We start from the raw sequence: 18,218 nt of genomic DNA, 5'->3' as shown, positions 1-18,218 counted from the left end.
GACAGATCATTTCTTGCCTATATTTAATATTAATATGTGATATTGAGAAAAATCGATCCATATTCAACGCATTTTTCTTACATTTCAGCCGTAACGAACAGTTTTTGGCTGAAATATTTTCTTTTATGCGAGTCATCAGCATGGAAAAATAACAAGACTGATAATTATTTATCATTTAAACTCATAATATGATAAAATATCACGCCTTGCTGCAGTGTGCAAATATTATGCGACAGTTTACAAACATTTTTGTCGTGATGGAAATTAAAATGTGCATAAATAATTTTGGCATGAGGGCTTTGTCTGAAAAATTACAAATGTATAGCTGACGAAAATTAGGCGGAACAAAAAATGTTTCTAACCCATTATTGTAAATATTCTATATGACAATCACTTTATTATTTTTATTTTTTTTAATTAGTAGATTTACTTAATGTCGTATTTGTCAGTGTTAAACATCCAGAGGACAAATAATAGATAATTATTTTACTATTAACATAAATAAGCCTAATAAGATAATAATAATAATTACATGAATGAAATTAAACATGTATTTGTGTATTTGCAATAATACCTTACGCTATAATTTAAGTAATTATGTTTAATAGTAATTAAAGAAAATCGAAACAAAAACGAAAACAAATATTCAGTGTTATTTTTTATAGTTTAGTCAGATTTTTGTTTTCTAAAAACTATAATTATACATTAATAAAATAACAGTCTGGATGTTTCTAGCAGTTACTGTTATGGACCAAAGAAAAAAAAAGATAATGAACGAATGATACTTCCTCAGAAACACACACACACACACAGACACACACTTTTGTGCGCGCGAGTGTTTTTAAAGGATGGAAGCACGCGAGCGCACGCGACAAGACATGAGGGCGCGTTGACAGTGAAGCAGTAAAAAACTGAAAAACCAAACATCCGTGTTGTGTCTGTAACTGACTGTCATTGTGACTGAGTTTGGGGAAAGTCTTGGTCACACAATTTTGTATTTTGTATAGTGTGGCAGCAACTATAGTATTATTATTAGTATGACATAATTAATGGATAAACTAAATAACATTATAGCTTTATTAGTGGGTGTTTTAATTTGATTTACAGTGATATAATACAACACTATAGTTTCTTTATTTTGTTGTTGTATTTGAGTCAATTTTTGCTTTTACTTTTGACTAATTTACTAATTTTGTTTGTCTGCGTCAACAAAAACGCAGCAGGCCTGCGCGAACCTTCCTGCTGTGTTTACTTCTCTGTTGATGTAGTAAATTTTAATTTAATTTCAGTCTGTTTTTTTTTTTTTTTTTTTTTGTCTTTCTCTCACCTTGAGCAAATATCTGTCCAAGATCTCCAGACCGCAACTGGCGCACACGTTCTTCCCGGTGGAGGGCACGGAGCTGCTGGTGGAGATCGGCGAGCACACGGAGGGAGTGGACGGCGTGCTCGGGGACGAGCGAGTGTCCTCCCGCTCCATGTTCGATCGCTGAGACTCTCCGTCCGAGTGAGACTGCAATAAAATAAATAAACAGTGTGCACATGTCGACATTTTAATGATGAATGCTCACATATTTCAAACGAATTCATGTTTTTCACGCGTCATGATTAAAAAAAAAAAAAAAATGCAAATAAAGCTCTCACCATTGGCGCGTGTTTGGACTCCACGCTGCAGCGCGAGGCTCCCGGCGTGCTCTGGTGCTCGGCACAGATCACCTACAAGACAACGGTGAGTGAACGGTGGTGAGTCTTCATCACTTCATCTCCCTGGTTGTTGTTGCTGTTGCTGCTGCTGCTGCTGCTGCCTCATCCTTCGCCTGAGAAATCCTCGCGGGGACATTTGCACGCACAAGCAAGCAAGCCCACGTACACGCGACTACTCCTATATAAAGTCGTCCTGACAATAAAAGAGCCGCCGGTTGGAAAGCCGTTAAAAAGGCGCCGCGACAACAAAAGGCACCATTTAATGAAGCTATTCCAATTTGGATTGATTTTTTCCCCCTGCCCTTAACCCGTGCCTCTCAGAATAATAGCATTTTCTCCCGCAATCCAGGACACGAGAGTGGAGGGGGTGTGGGTGAGTGGGGTGTGTGTGCGCGAGAGGGGGGGGGGGGGGGGGAGCGACTACCTGTAATTACAAATAGCTTGAAACGCAGTGGATAAGAGGTACCCGGAGTGTCAATTTCATCTGTCAATCACAAAGAGGCAACGGGTCACACAAAGAATTGCAAATTTGATTTTTAATAGCTGTAATTAAAATCGAATTCTTCTCCGGCGAATAGGCAGCAGAGAGATGAAGAAGAAGAAGAAGAAGGGGAGAGAGGGAGGGAGAGAGAGAACTCGCGGACCGCAAATCACGCTATTCATAGCCTGAGAGAGACGCGTGCCTCTTCACAGCGGCAGGCGCGTGCAGCTGATCTCAGTGATTCGTGTGTGACATCACAGGAGAAGACAAAAGCAACAGCGTTCGCGTCTCCGCTGCAGCTCCGGTGATTCAAGTCGAAGCAACACCAGAAACCATTTTGTAAATCAACGCGACGTCTCATCATCATCGATGACTGACTTTAACTCCACCACAGAAATCACCACCACATCACACACACACACACACCCATACAAAAAAAAGATCATTCACAGCAAAAAAGGCCCGAGAGCGCTGCGTAAAAACCTCTCCAATTCGAGCCGTTTTACGCACAGGGCGTTCGCTTTCCAGAGTGTTAACTACCTGCTTCGTGGGGATTCCGTCGGACAGAATCTTGTTTCCCTCTGAAAGAGGGGACAGAACTTCATTTTTCCAGTACATGAACCCCGCGTGGAGCCTCACAGCGCGTGTCCGACGTGGCTCCGCAACTCTGTGCGTGTGGAAATCAGGGGGACGAGTCGGCGATGCGCGTCAAAACTTGTAGCATCCGTATCTTGCATGGACTCTGGTGTGAACTGAGGCACCAGAAATGTTTTTGTTGTTGTTGTTGTTGTTGTTGTTGTTGTTGTTGTGTATAAGAAACTGTTGTGCGCAACCGTCTGGAACGAGGACTCCCTGCTCCTCACAGAGCCTTATTTAGATCAGAACAGATTTTCTTCTTTTTTTCCCCTCTCCTCTCCTCTCTTCTCACTCTCTCTCTCTCTCTCTCCACTCTAAAGGAAGAAGTCTGACTACAGGAAGTGAATCAGATTGAAGTGCTGGCAGCTTTTACTCCGAGGCTTCATGGGTGCAGAGGGGAGAAAGTTGTTGCAGGACTGCGAAGGCGACGAGAGCGCAGCAGCAGCAGCAGCAGCAGCGGAAAGAAGCGAGGCTGTGTGTGTGTCTGTGTGTCAGAGCTGGGCTGTGCTGCAGTGGAAGTTTGTGTGGCTCTATGGGCCGACTTATAGTTAAAGAAGGGGGAGGGCGAGGGAAAGAGTTTGAGATGCGTGAGAAGGGTGGACACAGTCTGGAACAGTTATGACAGAAACTTCACTCGGACTCCGCTCAAGTGTGTGTTTGTGTGTGTGTGTGTTACTTTGATATCTCAGGTATTCCAAACCGCTGCCATGCAGAGAGGGGAGAAAACAAAACTATATTTGGAGTTGGTTCCATTTATTTGCTACTGGAAAAGTACACGAGTGTGTATGTGTACAACACAATGATTACGCACGTAAATAAACTTCACAATATTTATATTGAAGTTCAGGGGAAAACAATACAAATAAAGTTGATTCAATTCCACAATGCAAAAGTCAGATTGTCATTTACCTTTGTGGTGAAATCAAAATTCGTTCTTATAGGCCAATGCAAATATATTCAAATGAGTATGCAAAACGTGCAGCACATTTTATGTTTTGCATAATAACAATCTTACAATTACAAGGGGGAGAAAAACAAACGTAGACATGTTATTAAAATGTAAGGAGCTGATGCACATGGAATAAAATGCCGGAGTCGCTTCACACACAAGAGAGGCCTGATAATTACAGGATCTGTGTGAACGCGCGCGCGCACACACACACACGTTTGTATCGATGTGTCAATCATGGGATTGTCCGCAATTATCTGTAAATCTATATATTCCAGAATCCTATGAAAATAGAACAGTCCCTTAAAAATTAAAAAATAATAAAACGTGTTTTTTTATGCAGAAGAAAATGGGCCTTTTATTGAAAACATAACACCGCACACACACACACACACGTGAGCGCGCGCGCAGCAGGCAAACCGTTCAGCTGATTTGGGCCAACATTGAAAAATATCCAGCAAAAACGTTGGGTGGAACAAAGAAATGAGAAACGATTCATGTCAAGAGGTAGGATTTGGTTTCTTCAGTGCGAACGAAATGAAGCTCTTTTCATCACTTATTTATCTCTGTTGTTATCTATAGGTTCTGTAATATGGAGACCTTCATTTTATGAGTTGGTTCTGCAGCAGTTAATCGTTTTCTCTCTCACACACGCGCACACAAAAAACCCTCAAATTAAAACTCATTTCGTCCTCCTGCTTCTTCAAGAGAGGACAAATAAATCAAGCTTTCAATTTAAAAAAATTAATATAGCTTTTTTTTCTTTTTAAATAATACCCAAATAAAGGAAGGAAAACAATGGACTGCAAAATTATAATCAATATACGTATTTAAGTTTGTGATAATGTAGTAAACCTGTGTTGTTCCATATATATATGTATAACGAAAAATGTGTTTTCATAACAGTCTGTCATTACTGGGATTAAATAACTAATTTATAAAGGTCTAATATATTATCTACACATATAAGTGCAGATTGATGGTAATAATGACAAGGATGAGTTAGAACTCATTTAAATTGATCTTGCACTTCGAAATTAACCAATAAAGTTTCTTGAAACAACACACTGTATGTGTGAGATACACAGATAAACTTTTTTAATTAAAAATAAAAGTGTGCATCAAATAAATGCCACACTATGTGGAAGTTGGTAAAAAAAAATGATATCCAAGACAAAAAAGGGGGGAGAACAACACAAAACGCAGCAACTTCCACAAAGTGTGATTGAATGGCTTATTATTTCAACTTCATCAACTCAAACCTGCTGTAGTGAGAAGTCATTGTTCTTTCTCATTGAAAAACAGGATCTGGAAGCAAAAACACATTAAAAAAAAATAAAAATAAAATTTAATTAAAAAACATAAGATTATTTCGACAATAATGACATTTCTCTGTGCATCACAGCTGAAGCTGATGCACCTGTGGTGAATCACTGCAACAAGAGGAACGCAGACTGATGCACAGCAGTCAAGAGTTTATTTTAAGCTAAATAATAACAAAAAGTAAAATAATATAATATTAACAAAAACACTCGAGGGTATAGACATCTGCCAGTATTCCCACAAGAGTCCAGGGTTCTGAAAGCATTCTGAAAATATCAGAAATCTTTTATTTTCACACAAGTCTGTGTAGATCGTCTATTGAAGAGTCAGTTTGTGTGTATGTGGGGGGGCCAGTGGTGGTTAAGTGGGCGTGTGGGTGGGTGGTGTCTCCAGAATGAGCAGGAGCGTGGGGTTATCTTCTAAACTTGCGGAAGGGCCTGCTCTGGTTGTTGTGGTGTGATTTAGAGTAGGGCTCCCAGCGCTTCCTCTCCGGTGGTTTGTTGTAAACGTAGGCCGAGGGGCCCGAGTAGTCATCCTCTGGGTTCTGCTCCATCATCTGGAGCTTGGCCTCGATGGCGCGGATTTTAGCACTCGTGCTGAAGTGAAGGAGGGAGGAGGGGGAAAAAAAAAAACACAGGAAAGAGGAGACGTGAGAGAGAGTGGGGTTGGAAATACCAGTGTCGCTACTGTGAGATGAACCCAGTGATGGACAGATCTCAGCTCAGGCTGAAGAGGAAAAGAAGTGCTGCTAGTGCTCTCTTAGTATTAAGAGAGAGAAATGAGGGAGGGGGAAGGAGGAGAACAAGCAGGAGATTATGAGTTGTGCTGCATGAAAATGGAGGGACATCTGTATTTAAATAGGAGAACAGGTTGAAGGAGGGAGTGAGAGGAAAGATTAGAGTGCAGGTGAGTGAGTGAGGGAACAAGTGTGCATGGGAGTGCGAAAGAAAGGGATGTTCTAGAGGGGACACTGGGGGGAGGGGGGGGTAGAGAGAGCAGGAAAGGAGTGTATATATTTCCTCTCCTGTGCTGTGCCGAGAGTGATTTTGAAGTTTACACTAGAGTCAGAGTGTGCAGCCTTTCCTCAGAAGGACCACTGCCAGCTGATCGACCGTCTGCTACACGCACTGGACTGTCTGAGAGCACAAGAGGCATTTTAGCGACTCCACGGTGCCTCAGTTTGACTGGGTGCACAAACGTGTGTGCGCCTATGCTAATGTAAGGCAACTGCAAGTGTGTAGCCACAACAATAAAACGCGTTGTAATTTGCTTTGACAGAACTTCAACATTTCCGCCCAGAGAAAGTTTCTCGGAGCCAAAGTGTTGGTCCAGATGAACTCGACTTGAACTGAGGTCTGCGGTGAGAGCAAACGAGCCCACAAGGCTGTCCTGTAACAATTTCAGCGAGCCGAGCGTCAGCACAGAGGAGGAAAAGTGTGAAGGTAGACGCGCTACACTGGTTTAACCCAGTGTCGGTGTCCGTGTGCTTTGAAGCATCCAAAGTACAGGTAAACAGAGGACACCATAAATGGACACGGGGAAAACACTGTCGGAAAATGTTTCCTTTAAGACATCTTAAGATACAATATGTAACATTTCCAACACTTTACCCATCTCTGTGATATCTTCTGGGGAAAAGCCCCTGTGAAACATATGAATGAGGAAGAAAAAATGTGGTTCTACTACTTAACCACAAATTATTATGTGCCTTTGTCACTAATGGATCACAATGATCAATTCCCAAGATCCCATGCTGCTTCCTAAATGTCATCAAACTGAGTGTTTATTATCGTTTTGACTGAGATATAATGGCAGAAATTACATACTGTGTGTTGTTTAAGGAACACATGGGCAACATACAGATCCTAAGCCAGTTTTATCTGGCCTGTGACAAACTGACAGATCCAGATTGGGATATCAGCTGCTGTGATGGCAGAATCAAAGCTAAGAGGAGGAACAGAAGAAGGTTACTCGCACTTAAGGAGTGAAACACAGACGGTCTTTTATTCTGAAATAATAAAGAAAAGGGAACGCACCCGTGAGGTTACATGTCACAGCTACATTTTTTGTGTGTATTTTAAGCATTTTTACTTTCATGTTGCATATTAAGAAGGATTAAATAATTTGTGTTTTTTTAAAGCTCTCAATAAAAAGTTGGTTTAAGGCATCACACTCAAACTAAATGACAGAAATACTGTGTGATATTAATTTTGAGAGAGAATCAATTTTGAGTGAGAATTTTAAAAACTGTACATGCAAACGTCAAAATGTCAGTTTGTGAATCTTATACAAGTTGTCAGATGCGGCTCCACCCGCCTGTTTAGGTGGAGTGAAGGCATAGAGACTTTTCGATCATACGACAGGCAAGGTCAGCTTCGTGACTTCTGTCTTACTGACATTTAGGAAAATTAGAGTTAAAACCTGTTTTTTGAATTCTTACATTTCCTGCCACAGTATGTGAACAAGTCTGAGCTGGATTATGTAATTATTTTTTTGATAAGGTTATGTTTCCCTGGTTTTCAGATGCATCTACAAAGGTAAAACTTACCGACTTTTACTATGAGTTATCTTAGTGAGGACATACTCTCACTGCATCACTAACAACAGTGCTCTGTGCGTGTTTGTGTACAAACCTGAGGTGATTGGCTGTGATGGGTCCCTCCTCTGCTGTGCCGCTGCATGACGGTTCGAGGCTAGGAGGCATTGTCTTGTCGTTGCGGAAACCTTCAAACCTCTGTAGGGTGATACGGTGAGATGGCCAACAAAATAAAACAAAATAAAAGCACAAGACAAAGGATGGACAGACACAAACACACGGGTGAGACAGTCAGAGAAACAGTGAGTTAGTGAGAGACTAAAGACACGACAGCAATCCTGTTCAGACGCAGTTATCCAGATTGGAGATTGTGTGTAGTAGGTGAAAACACAGATTGCAGCTCAAACCTGGTGCCAAATTACATCTAAAATGTTGTGACTCACAACGCCGGAATTTGTGTTTTCTGCTAAGCGCCAAAAAACATGTGCTTTCACTGCTTGTTTTTCTTGACCCAGGGTTTGTGTCACATTTCAAAAACGGTTTCAAATGCAATGCCACCAGCATCTGGATACACATGAGACACACACACTTTAACAGTATTATACGTCTGAACAGGAACAGTGCAAGTAGGAAAGGAGAAGCTGGCAGAGAATAAGTGGGAAACCCATCAGCCACACATGTAAAGACCATCAGAGCTCCTAATAAACACCGACAGCAGCTCTCTGCAGAGCCAACTCCGGCTTCCTCCTGCAAAGACGAATGTTACTAAACTGTAGCGCTGATTTTGTTTGTGTCTGGTCAAACAGACAGAAACCAAACAGGGCTGCATGTGTCCAGCTCCCAGTCATGTCCTAAAGGCATGAGAGGAGGAGCTGAGGAGCAACAACCGACGTCCGCACTCATTCTCTGTCAAACCACCTTCCAAACATCTCCAGCAGCCAACACTGAATTCTTGAAACCTACGGAGAGAGAAGAGAGAGACAGAAACAAAACAACGGTCACATGACATGACGAGTGTGACAGACCACACCGATCGTTGCCATTGGCAGGAACCTGATGCTTCAACAATCATCTGAGGCAGGATCTGCCACTAAATGTGGTTACTCGCATACATGCACAAAAGCACACACTCGCAGTCTCGCTTTCTGTCCCAAGAAATAAATAACCCATTTGGCCAAGAATAGGTTGAAAACAATGAACATTACACCAGCCAGGACCCTTCCCTTCCACCTATTTCTAAAGGCATGTAGCTGGAATGAAAAATGTCCTGTTCACCTCACAGTTGGACTCGCACATGGAGACTATGAATAGTGCAATTGTTTGCAGCACATTTTTGTGTGTGTAATATTTGCTGCATTTATACCCTTTCTGTCGCTTTTATTTTATCAAAATAATCATGTTATAATTACCGTTTATGTATGTGTGTATTTCACATGGAGAAACCATGTCCGTCTCATTATACTCGAATATAAAAACAACAAAGATTTTCCAGATTCTGGTTAAGGATGTAAACATAGACGGTCAGTGACAATGAGATTTTAAATTATATTCAGTTTCATAATGTAACCAGTAATGTAAATTATAATTATTTCCTCAGTGAATCAGTGAAGTTTGACAGACTCAATTTGTTTTCTTTGATCAAATCCAAACATTCTCACTTAACTTTTATAAAAACACACAAACAGTCAAATGTGTAAATCTTTTGTCATTTCTGCTTTTAAAAAAAATACATAAAATATAAATCAACTGTTATTGTCCTGTGAATTGACAACAGCAACATGCATTCCAGACTAAAATATACGCACTGATGAATTTAAAACAACGTGGTAATGAATTAAGACACACTATTTAAACTGTTGAAAAAGTAGGTTAGGAATTCCATGGGTGTTTGTAAAGAGTTGAGCCAAACACTTCAAAACTTAATCGTTCATCACAGCAACTTCCTCTCATAATAAATTCAAGATGTAAGCCGACTTCAACAGCGACCGTCTCTGACTCACTTATCCCAGTGTCACTTCTGGGTTAGTCAGCGAAGACAGGGAGGGAAAAAAAAGTCTTACTGGTGGAAAAACTGCTCAACACTGTAAAAAGTGACAAACAAGTGGAGAGATGTTCACTGTAGGGCTGCAGCTCTTTTAAAAAAGATCTGCTTTTGACCAAAATCCTTGATTACAACTACCCTCTGTCGCCTGGTTAAATCATGATCCACTAAATATCAAACAGATGTTAAGTGACTGGCACTGACTGGAGCAGTCTGATATGTATATCATCCTCCACAGTGGTTCGGTGGTTTCGTTGCGTTGCATTCTTCAGATGAGTCTACAATCTGGCAAAACCTGCGCCATTGTGTATCCATTTCCCTAGGATGGACGTGCAAATGTGAACCACCCACAGCCTTGTGTCCATCTTCATATTAATTCTAGTCTGCCTCTTTTCTATTAGCTGTTACAATTTCCACTATTTTCCACATTTTAGATTTATTTGATTTTAGTTTTTTTTGGTAAATTTGACACCTACTGCACACGTCCGTCTGTCCTGGAATAGAGAAATCCCTCCTCTGTGGGTCTTCCTGAGGTTTCTCTCATTTGTTTTTCCCCTGTACAAGGTTTTTTTTTTTCGGGGAGTTTTTCCTTACTCGATGTAAGGGTCAAAGGATAGAGGGTGTCACCTGCTGTACACACTGTAAAAACCCTTTCAGGCAAAAAGGCATGTGATTTATTTCACAAAAAGAGTGATGGATAATAGATTAAAAAAAGTGTTGAAACTAAATATTCAAGTGCGTTCATATACTGGGCAGGGCTGGGAGATAAGGATAAAATTGATTTTAAGAAGGAAAAAGTCAATATTGATACCTATTGCAATAAATAAACTCATAGTAGAAATGGGCTGATGCAAATGCAGTTGTAGTTGCGTCACTCAGTGACGTGAACACAGTGGTATTTTTGGAACATTTGGGATTAAAACAGGCGGAAGTTTTCTAGGTTTAATAGTCATGGCTACTATTTTTGGTTGAAATCGTGGATTTAGTGCGGCCACAGTCGACGTGTGAGCAGATTTATCCTACAACGTGTTGTCTCGGAGGCAGCAGCATTAACCTTGACCTCACTCTACTATGTGGTTGTGTGTATGTGTGTGCAGGGCGTGATTCGTCTCTATACAGGATATCCCTTCACCCATTGCCAGTGGGCTGTCTATTGTTAAGAGACAGGCATGAGCTTTGCCGAGATCCCACTGCTCTTACTGCTGCAGCAGTAATATGAAAATGAGAAACCAGCAGATGCTTTTAGTAGTTTATCAGTTAGCCATCAGGATACTTTCAGGTTCATTAAAGCAAGAGTTTGACACTCACCCTCACCTGTGCGTGCGCCCAGCGCACGACCAGCTTCTTAGACAAAGCCAGCTTCCCATTTAAGCACTGGATCGCTCTTTCTGCCTCCTGCAGGCATAAACAAAGAGAAAAAAAAAGAAAAAGAGGGTTTTCTTTTAACAATAATGATTAAAAATCAGCCTTGATGATTGCACTCGAGTCATTAAATCATTAAATCTCCACAGTAGAGAGGAGGCACAGAAAAAATAGTAGGCAGAGGCAGTGTGAGTTAATGCAGCATTGTCTAATCAAATGAGTGGCTTTGATGCTAAATTACATTAATGAAGTAGTTTTATCTGTGTGTATGTGTGTGTGTTACACAAACACACACTTCCTCTGTATGTTCCTTTTGAGAGGACTTCATATCCCACTGACAGATTGTAGCAGAGAAACTTTTTTACGTTTATCACGATCCCCAAGCTCCTCAAAGCAAAACAACGAGTGCTCACTGAACCTGAGAGGCTGAGCAGACTTGCACCTTTGGAGTCTCAACTCACAAAGTTATTTGAGACATCCAAGCCCTTTAATAAAGGGTCTTAAATGTGCTGTAAAACATAGCATTTCCTTTAGTAATTTATTAATTTAGTGATCTTTGTGAGTTCTATTTACAAATTACTCAAATATACAGTAGCATGTTGTATTTTATAAATCTAATATGAGATTTCTAAAGTTCAGACTGGCGCAAATTTGTAAAAACAAATTAAAAGACTTCCTCTTGCGTTTACCTCTCTGGTGGTGAAGTTGACAAAGCAGTAGCCTCGCGGTTGTCCCTCTAAAGGCCCAGATTTGTGGAAGAGGAAGTCGAACTGTTTCACCTTGCCAAACTTCTCCAACAGCTTCACCAGGTGATACCTTTCAGGAGAGATATTATGATACAGAGCAGAGGAACAGAAGAATGATCAGTCATGACAAATAAATATGTTAAAATAGTATTGTCAATATAAAATCCATTCTTTTATAAATAAGTATGTACAGTAACACCAAAATAACACTAACAACAATCCAAAAGTCTGTGTAGGCGTCTGGTGGGGATAATGAGAATGACAGCTTTCTCTCACCGACACCTTTTTAGCAGCAGAGCAGCTGGTGTGACGGGCAATGGACAGTAAATCTCTTAATGGGACAATGCTGAGGATACAGTAGCAGGACAATGAGGGAATAAAACAGAGGAAGCCTTAAATCCCCCCTGGGCACTGAGCGCTGAACAAACAACATCCACAGACTGTGTGGACCTGCCTACCGGGGACTTCTGAGACAACACATGACCGTGGATATGTTGTCATTGAGCAGATATGTAGTATATGTCTGTGTGAGTCAGTAGGGAAACATGTCATTGACTACTGGCTGCCATGAGGGAAAAAAAAAGAAAACATTGTGTGTCAGTGTGAAAAGGGCGATGAGGTCACAAGGAGAGTATACAGGTGCTGACTGCATGCTTCTACACATGCAGAGCAGCAGGTGCTTTTATATAACCGACTGTCAACGTCATTGAGCATGAAATTATATCTATGAGCATTATTCTGCCATTGCCAGTCATCCATAGCATTGACACAAATAATACCAATTAGGGATTTGATCATTAGACCAGTAATGACTGGTAAAGATGACTATTCCTGATTACATTTAAAAAGATACAAGTTGAACAGTGTCTAATCAATGGTTTTGACTTCTTAGGTGAAATGTATGGGTTTCTTGAATGCACCTTGAAGCTGCTCCCCTAAGGTCAACACACTAAAGACACTGCATAAATGATTACTTTTCCCATGGTCACTGAATGCATTTATATAACTTGCTCCTCTTCACAGAATGAATATTCGTCTATACTATTATACTATTTGACAGAATTTCTACATGAAATGGCCATACCTAATAAGAAGCAGTCTCACTGTCCATCAAGTGCTTGGAAATGGCTAAATGTCAAATATCGCATAATGATTCATCATAAGAGAAAAGGGCTGATATTCTTAAATTGCTTGTATTTTCCGATATTAAAATGTTTTGTCAAAGTAACCTGACCAATGTCTACATTTAAACTGAAATAATTATTCATTTAACTTTTTTAAATCATTGCATTAACCAAGTTAAGGCCGACTTCTATCCTTGGAAAAGCCTCATCCACAGTGTGTTTACAGTGTCCTGAGGTGAGCTGCCTTGTTATGTGTTTGGATGAAACACATGAGAATAGCCTTGACTTTCCTCACTGTAAACAGACAGTTCATACAACGTAATCCATCTGCTTACAAACATTTACACAATCCTCAAACACAAATCAAAGAACTGAAAACAATAGATTAGTGGATAATTTATTTTTTGGCAAAAAATGTATCATATAAATTTGTTTCATATTTCACAATACGAATGCTCCTTAGTTACTTCATACTGTGTATTTGATGGACATCAATTCTTGGTCATCTGGTGATGTGATCGCAGGAAAATCAAAGGTGTTTAGGTGTGTAAAAAAATGTTATCCAGTACTGTGCAACAGTCTTTTTTTTTTGAAAATACAGAAAACATGTATGCAGTTTTAAAATAATGTCACATATTTACTGTGACGTACCCTTACACTTGAACAATAGCATGACCCTGGTTCTCTTAAACCTGAAAAATGTCCATTACACCAGGTTTATTCCAGACGTGGTATGAGTTGAACTAACTGACAGCTTGTTAGGATATAATACCAACTTTCAGTCACATCATTCCACTACAAATGCCAATGATCAAAGAATCTGACAGACATAAAACAACAAAGCTGGTGGTGCCCAGAGACTTGTGCACAATACATACGGTTCCACAGACATCTTCCTGTGTTTTTGTTTTGGTTGTTGTTAACCTTGTAGGACTGTTTAGGCCGTAGAATGAGCCTCTTATTGTTTAGTTGATTGTCCTAATGGGGTGTGTGCGTGTTAATGTGTCTCCCCACAAAGAAGAATGATATACTATGGGTGCATTTATAAGTATGAATGGGATTCAGTGTGGGACACTACAGGTGCAGCTTTAAGCTAATGTCTTCCAACCATCGATGGCTCCCGAGGGCTTTAGGCCGAGGAGAATTTGTCCTTTTCCCAGACAACACCCAGTAAACCTCCCATGTGAAGGTGGCTCTTCCTGAACTATGGGGCCATTCAAACAGGAAAACCTCCACTGGAGTTTGCTGTATAACATATTGCAGTTGTTGTTTTTTTGTCGTAGTTTGCTTTTATATTTCATTAATCTCTGCAACACAGATTGGGAAATCAGTCATTTCAGCCAAATGCAACAACGCAAAAATATGCACCCCAATATATATTCTGAATAAATCTGTAGATGTTTGTGCAAATGGGTTTATGTGAAAGAAACTGGATGGCTGACACTCTAAGAACATTTTTGGATGCTGGTGTACTGAACCACAATGGACCGCTCCTCCTGGGGGTTGTAAAAACCACCGGAGGAAGGGGAGAAGGGGGGGAGCAAGGAAAGGGAGGGAAAGGTGGGGGAGAGGGAGAGTAAAGTTCACAGAGGGGATGTTGACGGCAAGGTGAAAGGTGTAGGAAGAGGAGGAGAAGCCAATAGAAGAGAGGAGGTGAGGAGCCAGGTATAGAAGAGATACAAGAGCTAAGAATCACAGAATAGGAAGGAAGGAAAGAGGAGAGGAGCCAAGAGAAAAGCAGGCCAATGGGTAAGAAAAATAAGAGGTGAAGAGTGTCTGGTTTTCTGAAAATGCAAGCGACTGAAAGAGTAAAACGATGGTTACAACAGGTTTTTCAGAAACAACGATAATTTCCAGATTCGCAACTTACAATGTAGAAAGATGTCCACAGGGAAAACAATGAGGAGGGTGATGGATTGCCACTAATGAGAAATTGCCTCTGTGAGCAGCCAACAGCACAAAAACATGAATATGTGGTGAAAACTGGGGTTTCACCTGCTCTGTAAAAAATCTGACAGGACACTATGGAGGTATATATCTCAGACACAAGAGAAGATTATTGACTATGTGACAGACTCCTTACTGAAGTATACTGTACATCAATTGACTATGTATTTAATAGGACAAAAGCAGTATGAGTTTCCTTGGAGTTGCACAGGATTCGTATTACACAGAGACATTTTTCAAAATCAAATGCTTGAAGTAAGTGTTTCTCCACATCTAGTCACATCAGTGTAAACTATGAGCCAAACAGTGAAACGTTATCCCTCTTCTAGAGAGGAAACTTAAGATGAGCCGAAATACAGGCCAAAATTCATCTGTCTGACAAGAGGATATCAAAGTAAAAGAGCTGCCCACTTTTCTCAATATATCTTAATCCATTTCATACTGCCTTTGGCTATGACTGACCAGGTCAATGCCTTAAAACAATGATTAAGAATATTATGTGTCCTCTATACCTTTGCGCGTATAGAGTATATACTGCCAAATCAATAAAATATCACAATAACTTAATCTAGAAATCACATTTTACGATTTACCGACTCAACACCCCCCAAAAATATTTGTAGATTTCTTGAATTTTAGTTTACCATGATGTGACCAGATGTGGAGAAACAATTATTCCAAAATAACCTACACAGACCATGTGCAGCACAAATGTGTGTCTTTCATAAGCTAAAAATAAAAACATCAAGTTTTGATTACTACATTCATTTTATATTAATAATAATTTGCTGATGAATGTTTTGGCCACATGTGCTCAAAGTCAGCCCCTTGCATTACAGGTCCACATAGACTTTAAATTGTTGTGTTATCAGGACAAACAGAGGGAATATTGCATGCAAACGCTATCCAGGAGCTAATTAATCTTCCCAATCAGCATCAGGGGCCATGGGCATTTCTCTCGTTTTCCCCTCCCTACTGTAAAGTAGTGGGCTATTTAAGGAGAAGTAGAGCAGAGCAGGGAAAGGGGAAGGAAACGGCTGTCTAGACTCCCACCAGAGCTGCGGCCCATACATTCTCCAGCAGCCCTCACAGGCACACAAACACACCTCTCACCCCCCCGAAAAAAAATTAAATAAAACACTAACCCCTCTCCATCACATCGTACATATCAGTGATCTATAATCCCACATGAAGAGGTTTGCACACTCTACTACATACACCCCCCACCCTCACACTCACACACACAGGTGCCACAACTGAAGGATGTCTTGTGTACATGCTGTGGTGTAAAGGGAGACAGACTAACAATGAACACAGACACCTCAGTCTGTTGAAGCCTGCACCTCGACCAACTGCCACCCAAACATCAACTATGTACTTAAACGTGCTTGCACAGACAAACACACACAATCAGCTCCAGACTGACACGGAGAGAGTAAACAGGGCAGGTGAGTGAGGAATGATGGCTGCTCCTTAGCACAGCAGGTCTCCACGCCTCGCTGCCTCTCTTTCACACACCCATCCAAGTCTGCTCAGTCTCAGCCTGCGACACACGCACATACACACACACTACGCACAAAGTTAATCAATCATATATGCACACACAATGCGTTGCCTTTCTATGAGGCAGCAGAGTCAGGCAGGTTTAAAAACACTGCTTCAGGTAGGTTCATGACACGGGGGACTTCCTAACAGTCGCCTCAGACTGAACACTTGTTGCTACTGAAATCAAACACTGACGTTGTTGTTTATTCCACTGCCTGGTGCACATGTTATGTGAATGCAAAGATTTAAAAGGTAAACATAGTTTGTTCATTTATGTAGTATGTACATATATGTATCAAGATCAGAACAATCTGACTAGCATCTATTTTTTACCAACAACAGTTAAACACTCACTAATGATGCACAAGTTGCTTAAATAATGCATTTACTTACTCTGTGATTTTGGGATCAATGTTGCCTATCCACAAGCGATTTCCATCATGGGACGCACTCTCCGAAATGATGGAGGCATTTTCCACCGACTCTGCTGCAGACGACATGTGTACTCTGGAGAGGCCAACAGGAAAAAAGAAAGAAACACAACTTAAAAACATACCAGTGCAAACAGTTTAAAAAGTACCCTGTAAACCTTCCATAATCCATAATCCCTCCTCTGTACCTCTCTAATCTCCTGCATATCATCATACCAACACCCACAGTTATTCAAACAAAAATCAGAATAATTATGTAAAAAAATTGGCATTCCCTCTCATATCACTAAACAAATCACAACCCAATTTCAGTCAAAATAATCACAATTACATATTTTATTGCTCGATTGGTGATTAAACTGCTTTGGTGATTAAATCTGTCTTGTAAGTTGTCCTTGGGTGTTTCAAAAGGGACCTACAGAGAACATGCATTGTAATCATTATTATTATCATAACACATACATAAGTAATATCACCAATATGTGGACAATGCATTACAACACAGGATAACTTAAGATTGCAGTGACATAGTAGCAGAGACAGTAAAGGACACACATGGTGTACATCTTGGTTAATTGGACACTAAATTGATCACAGGTGTGAGAGTGAATGGATAAAACAGTGTTTAACTAGAATGTTTACAACATAAAAGTGCAAATCAAAGATAAGCGTGTACTCAGAAAATATGGTTTGAATTTGCAGTGTTGATCCTGAGTCCCTAGTTGACGGAGAACATATGTAATAAAAACAACTGTGTTCCTGCAAAACCTCAAAACTGTCAAATCACAAGTCCCCTCGGTGACTTTATACCCGCTAACCTGAGCTAAGCTAACAGCCGACTGGTGAGCCGTCCATTATCAGTTCCTTGTTAGCGTTAGATGGTTACGATTGCTTTACTGATGTAAAGTGAACTCTTATTCGCGGAGTAATGTGCTGAACAGAGATTATTTAAATCTTAACCACTCAATGGTTAACAGTACGACCGACTGTAGGCGAGCAACGGGCTGTTAGCAGTTAACTAGCTTGAGGAATATTAGCTTACCTCCTCAATTCGTCAAACGTCCTCTTACGACTGATCGATTCGGCTCACTTTGCTTATAATCCCACTATCGGGACAATTCGGATGCGTCAAAACATTATGTAAATCATTTAAGCGTTTACTTTCTACGTTCTCCTACTCTAAAACGGATCGTTACGGTTAGCTTTAGCAACGAGCATTCGCTGTCCGAAAACAAAGGCGCAGGGTGATGTGTCGGTTGTTTCGCTCGACGCGGAGTCGAGAGGAGGCACTTGGTTTCCTTATGTTGAGTGCCCGCCTCACCCCGCTGCTCGTCTGGTCCTGTCATTACCAGTAACCCCCGCTCATTCGGTGCGGCCGCGCACACAGTCAAGCACC

The 18,218-nt window shown here is 40.7% G+C and overlaps 2 protein-coding genes across 4 annotated transcripts in view; both read right to left on the bottom strand.

The window, feature by feature from the left end:
* The window catches only part of lhx6a (LIM homeobox 6a), a 13,606-nt gene extending 10,547 nt beyond the window's left edge, over positions 1 to 3,059 (bottom strand). The window contains exons 1-3 of one of the 2 annotated variants that reach the window (XM_083902090.1): positions 2,723 to 3,059; positions 1,642 to 1,713; positions 1,328 to 1,510 (exon numbers count right to left, since the gene is read on the bottom strand). In XM_083902090.1, coding sequence (XP_083758216.1) covers positions 1,328 to 1,510; positions 1,642 to 1,713; positions 2,723 to 2,800 — 333 coding nt within the window. In that variant the 5' untranslated portion in view covers positions 2,801 to 3,059. The remainder of the gene's footprint in view (positions 1 to 1,327; positions 1,511 to 1,641; positions 1,714 to 2,722) is intronic. The other variant, XM_083902091.1, reaches the window with a different exon arrangement.
* A 2,166-nt stretch (positions 3,060 to 5,225) lies between these two features.
* rbm18 (RNA binding motif protein 18) lies at positions 5,226 to 18,044 on the bottom strand. Of its 2 annotated transcripts, none has more exons than XM_083902118.1 (6): positions 17,865 to 18,044; positions 16,785 to 16,898; positions 11,719 to 11,845; positions 10,976 to 11,062; positions 7,724 to 7,824; positions 5,226 to 5,686 (listed from the first exon to the last, which is right to left on the bottom strand). In XM_083902118.1, the coding sequence occupies exons 2-6, from the start codon at positions 16,889 to 16,891 to the stop codon at positions 5,503 to 5,505; spliced, it is 606 nt and encodes a 201-aa protein (XP_083758244.1). In that variant the 5' UTR covers positions 16,892 to 16,898; positions 17,865 to 18,044; the 3' UTR covers positions 5,226 to 5,502. The 2 variants fall into 2 exon arrangements, with proteins under 2 accessions (XP_083758244.1, XP_083758245.1); XM_083902119.1 differs by having other exon boundaries at positions 10,982 to 11,062.
* Between the last annotated feature and the right edge of the window lie 174 nt (positions 18,045 to 18,218).

The sequence above is a fragment of the Microchirus variegatus genome (genome assembly GCF_963457635.1).
Source record: "Microchirus variegatus genome assembly, chromosome: 16".
Classification (NCBI taxonomy): Eukaryota; Metazoa; Chordata; class Actinopteri; order Pleuronectiformes; family Soleidae; genus Microchirus; species Microchirus variegatus.
This window is presented reverse-complemented; position numbering and strand designations above follow the sequence as displayed.

Bases quoted from the DNA above. Each gene is read 5' to 3' on its own strand.
- rbm18 (XM_083902118.1), bottom strand. From the start codon at position 16,891: ATGTCGTCTGCAGCAGAGTCGGTGGAAAATGCCTCCATCATTTCGGAG. The intron at 11,846-16,784 runs GTAAGTAAATGC...CTCTCCTGAAAG, and splicing joins ATTGATCCCAAAATCACAGA to GTATCACCTGGTGAAGCTGT. The intron at 7,825-10,975 runs GTGAGTGTCAAA...ATCACCCTACAG, and splicing joins GGGCGCACGCACAGGTGAGG to AGGTTTGAAGGTTTCCGCAA.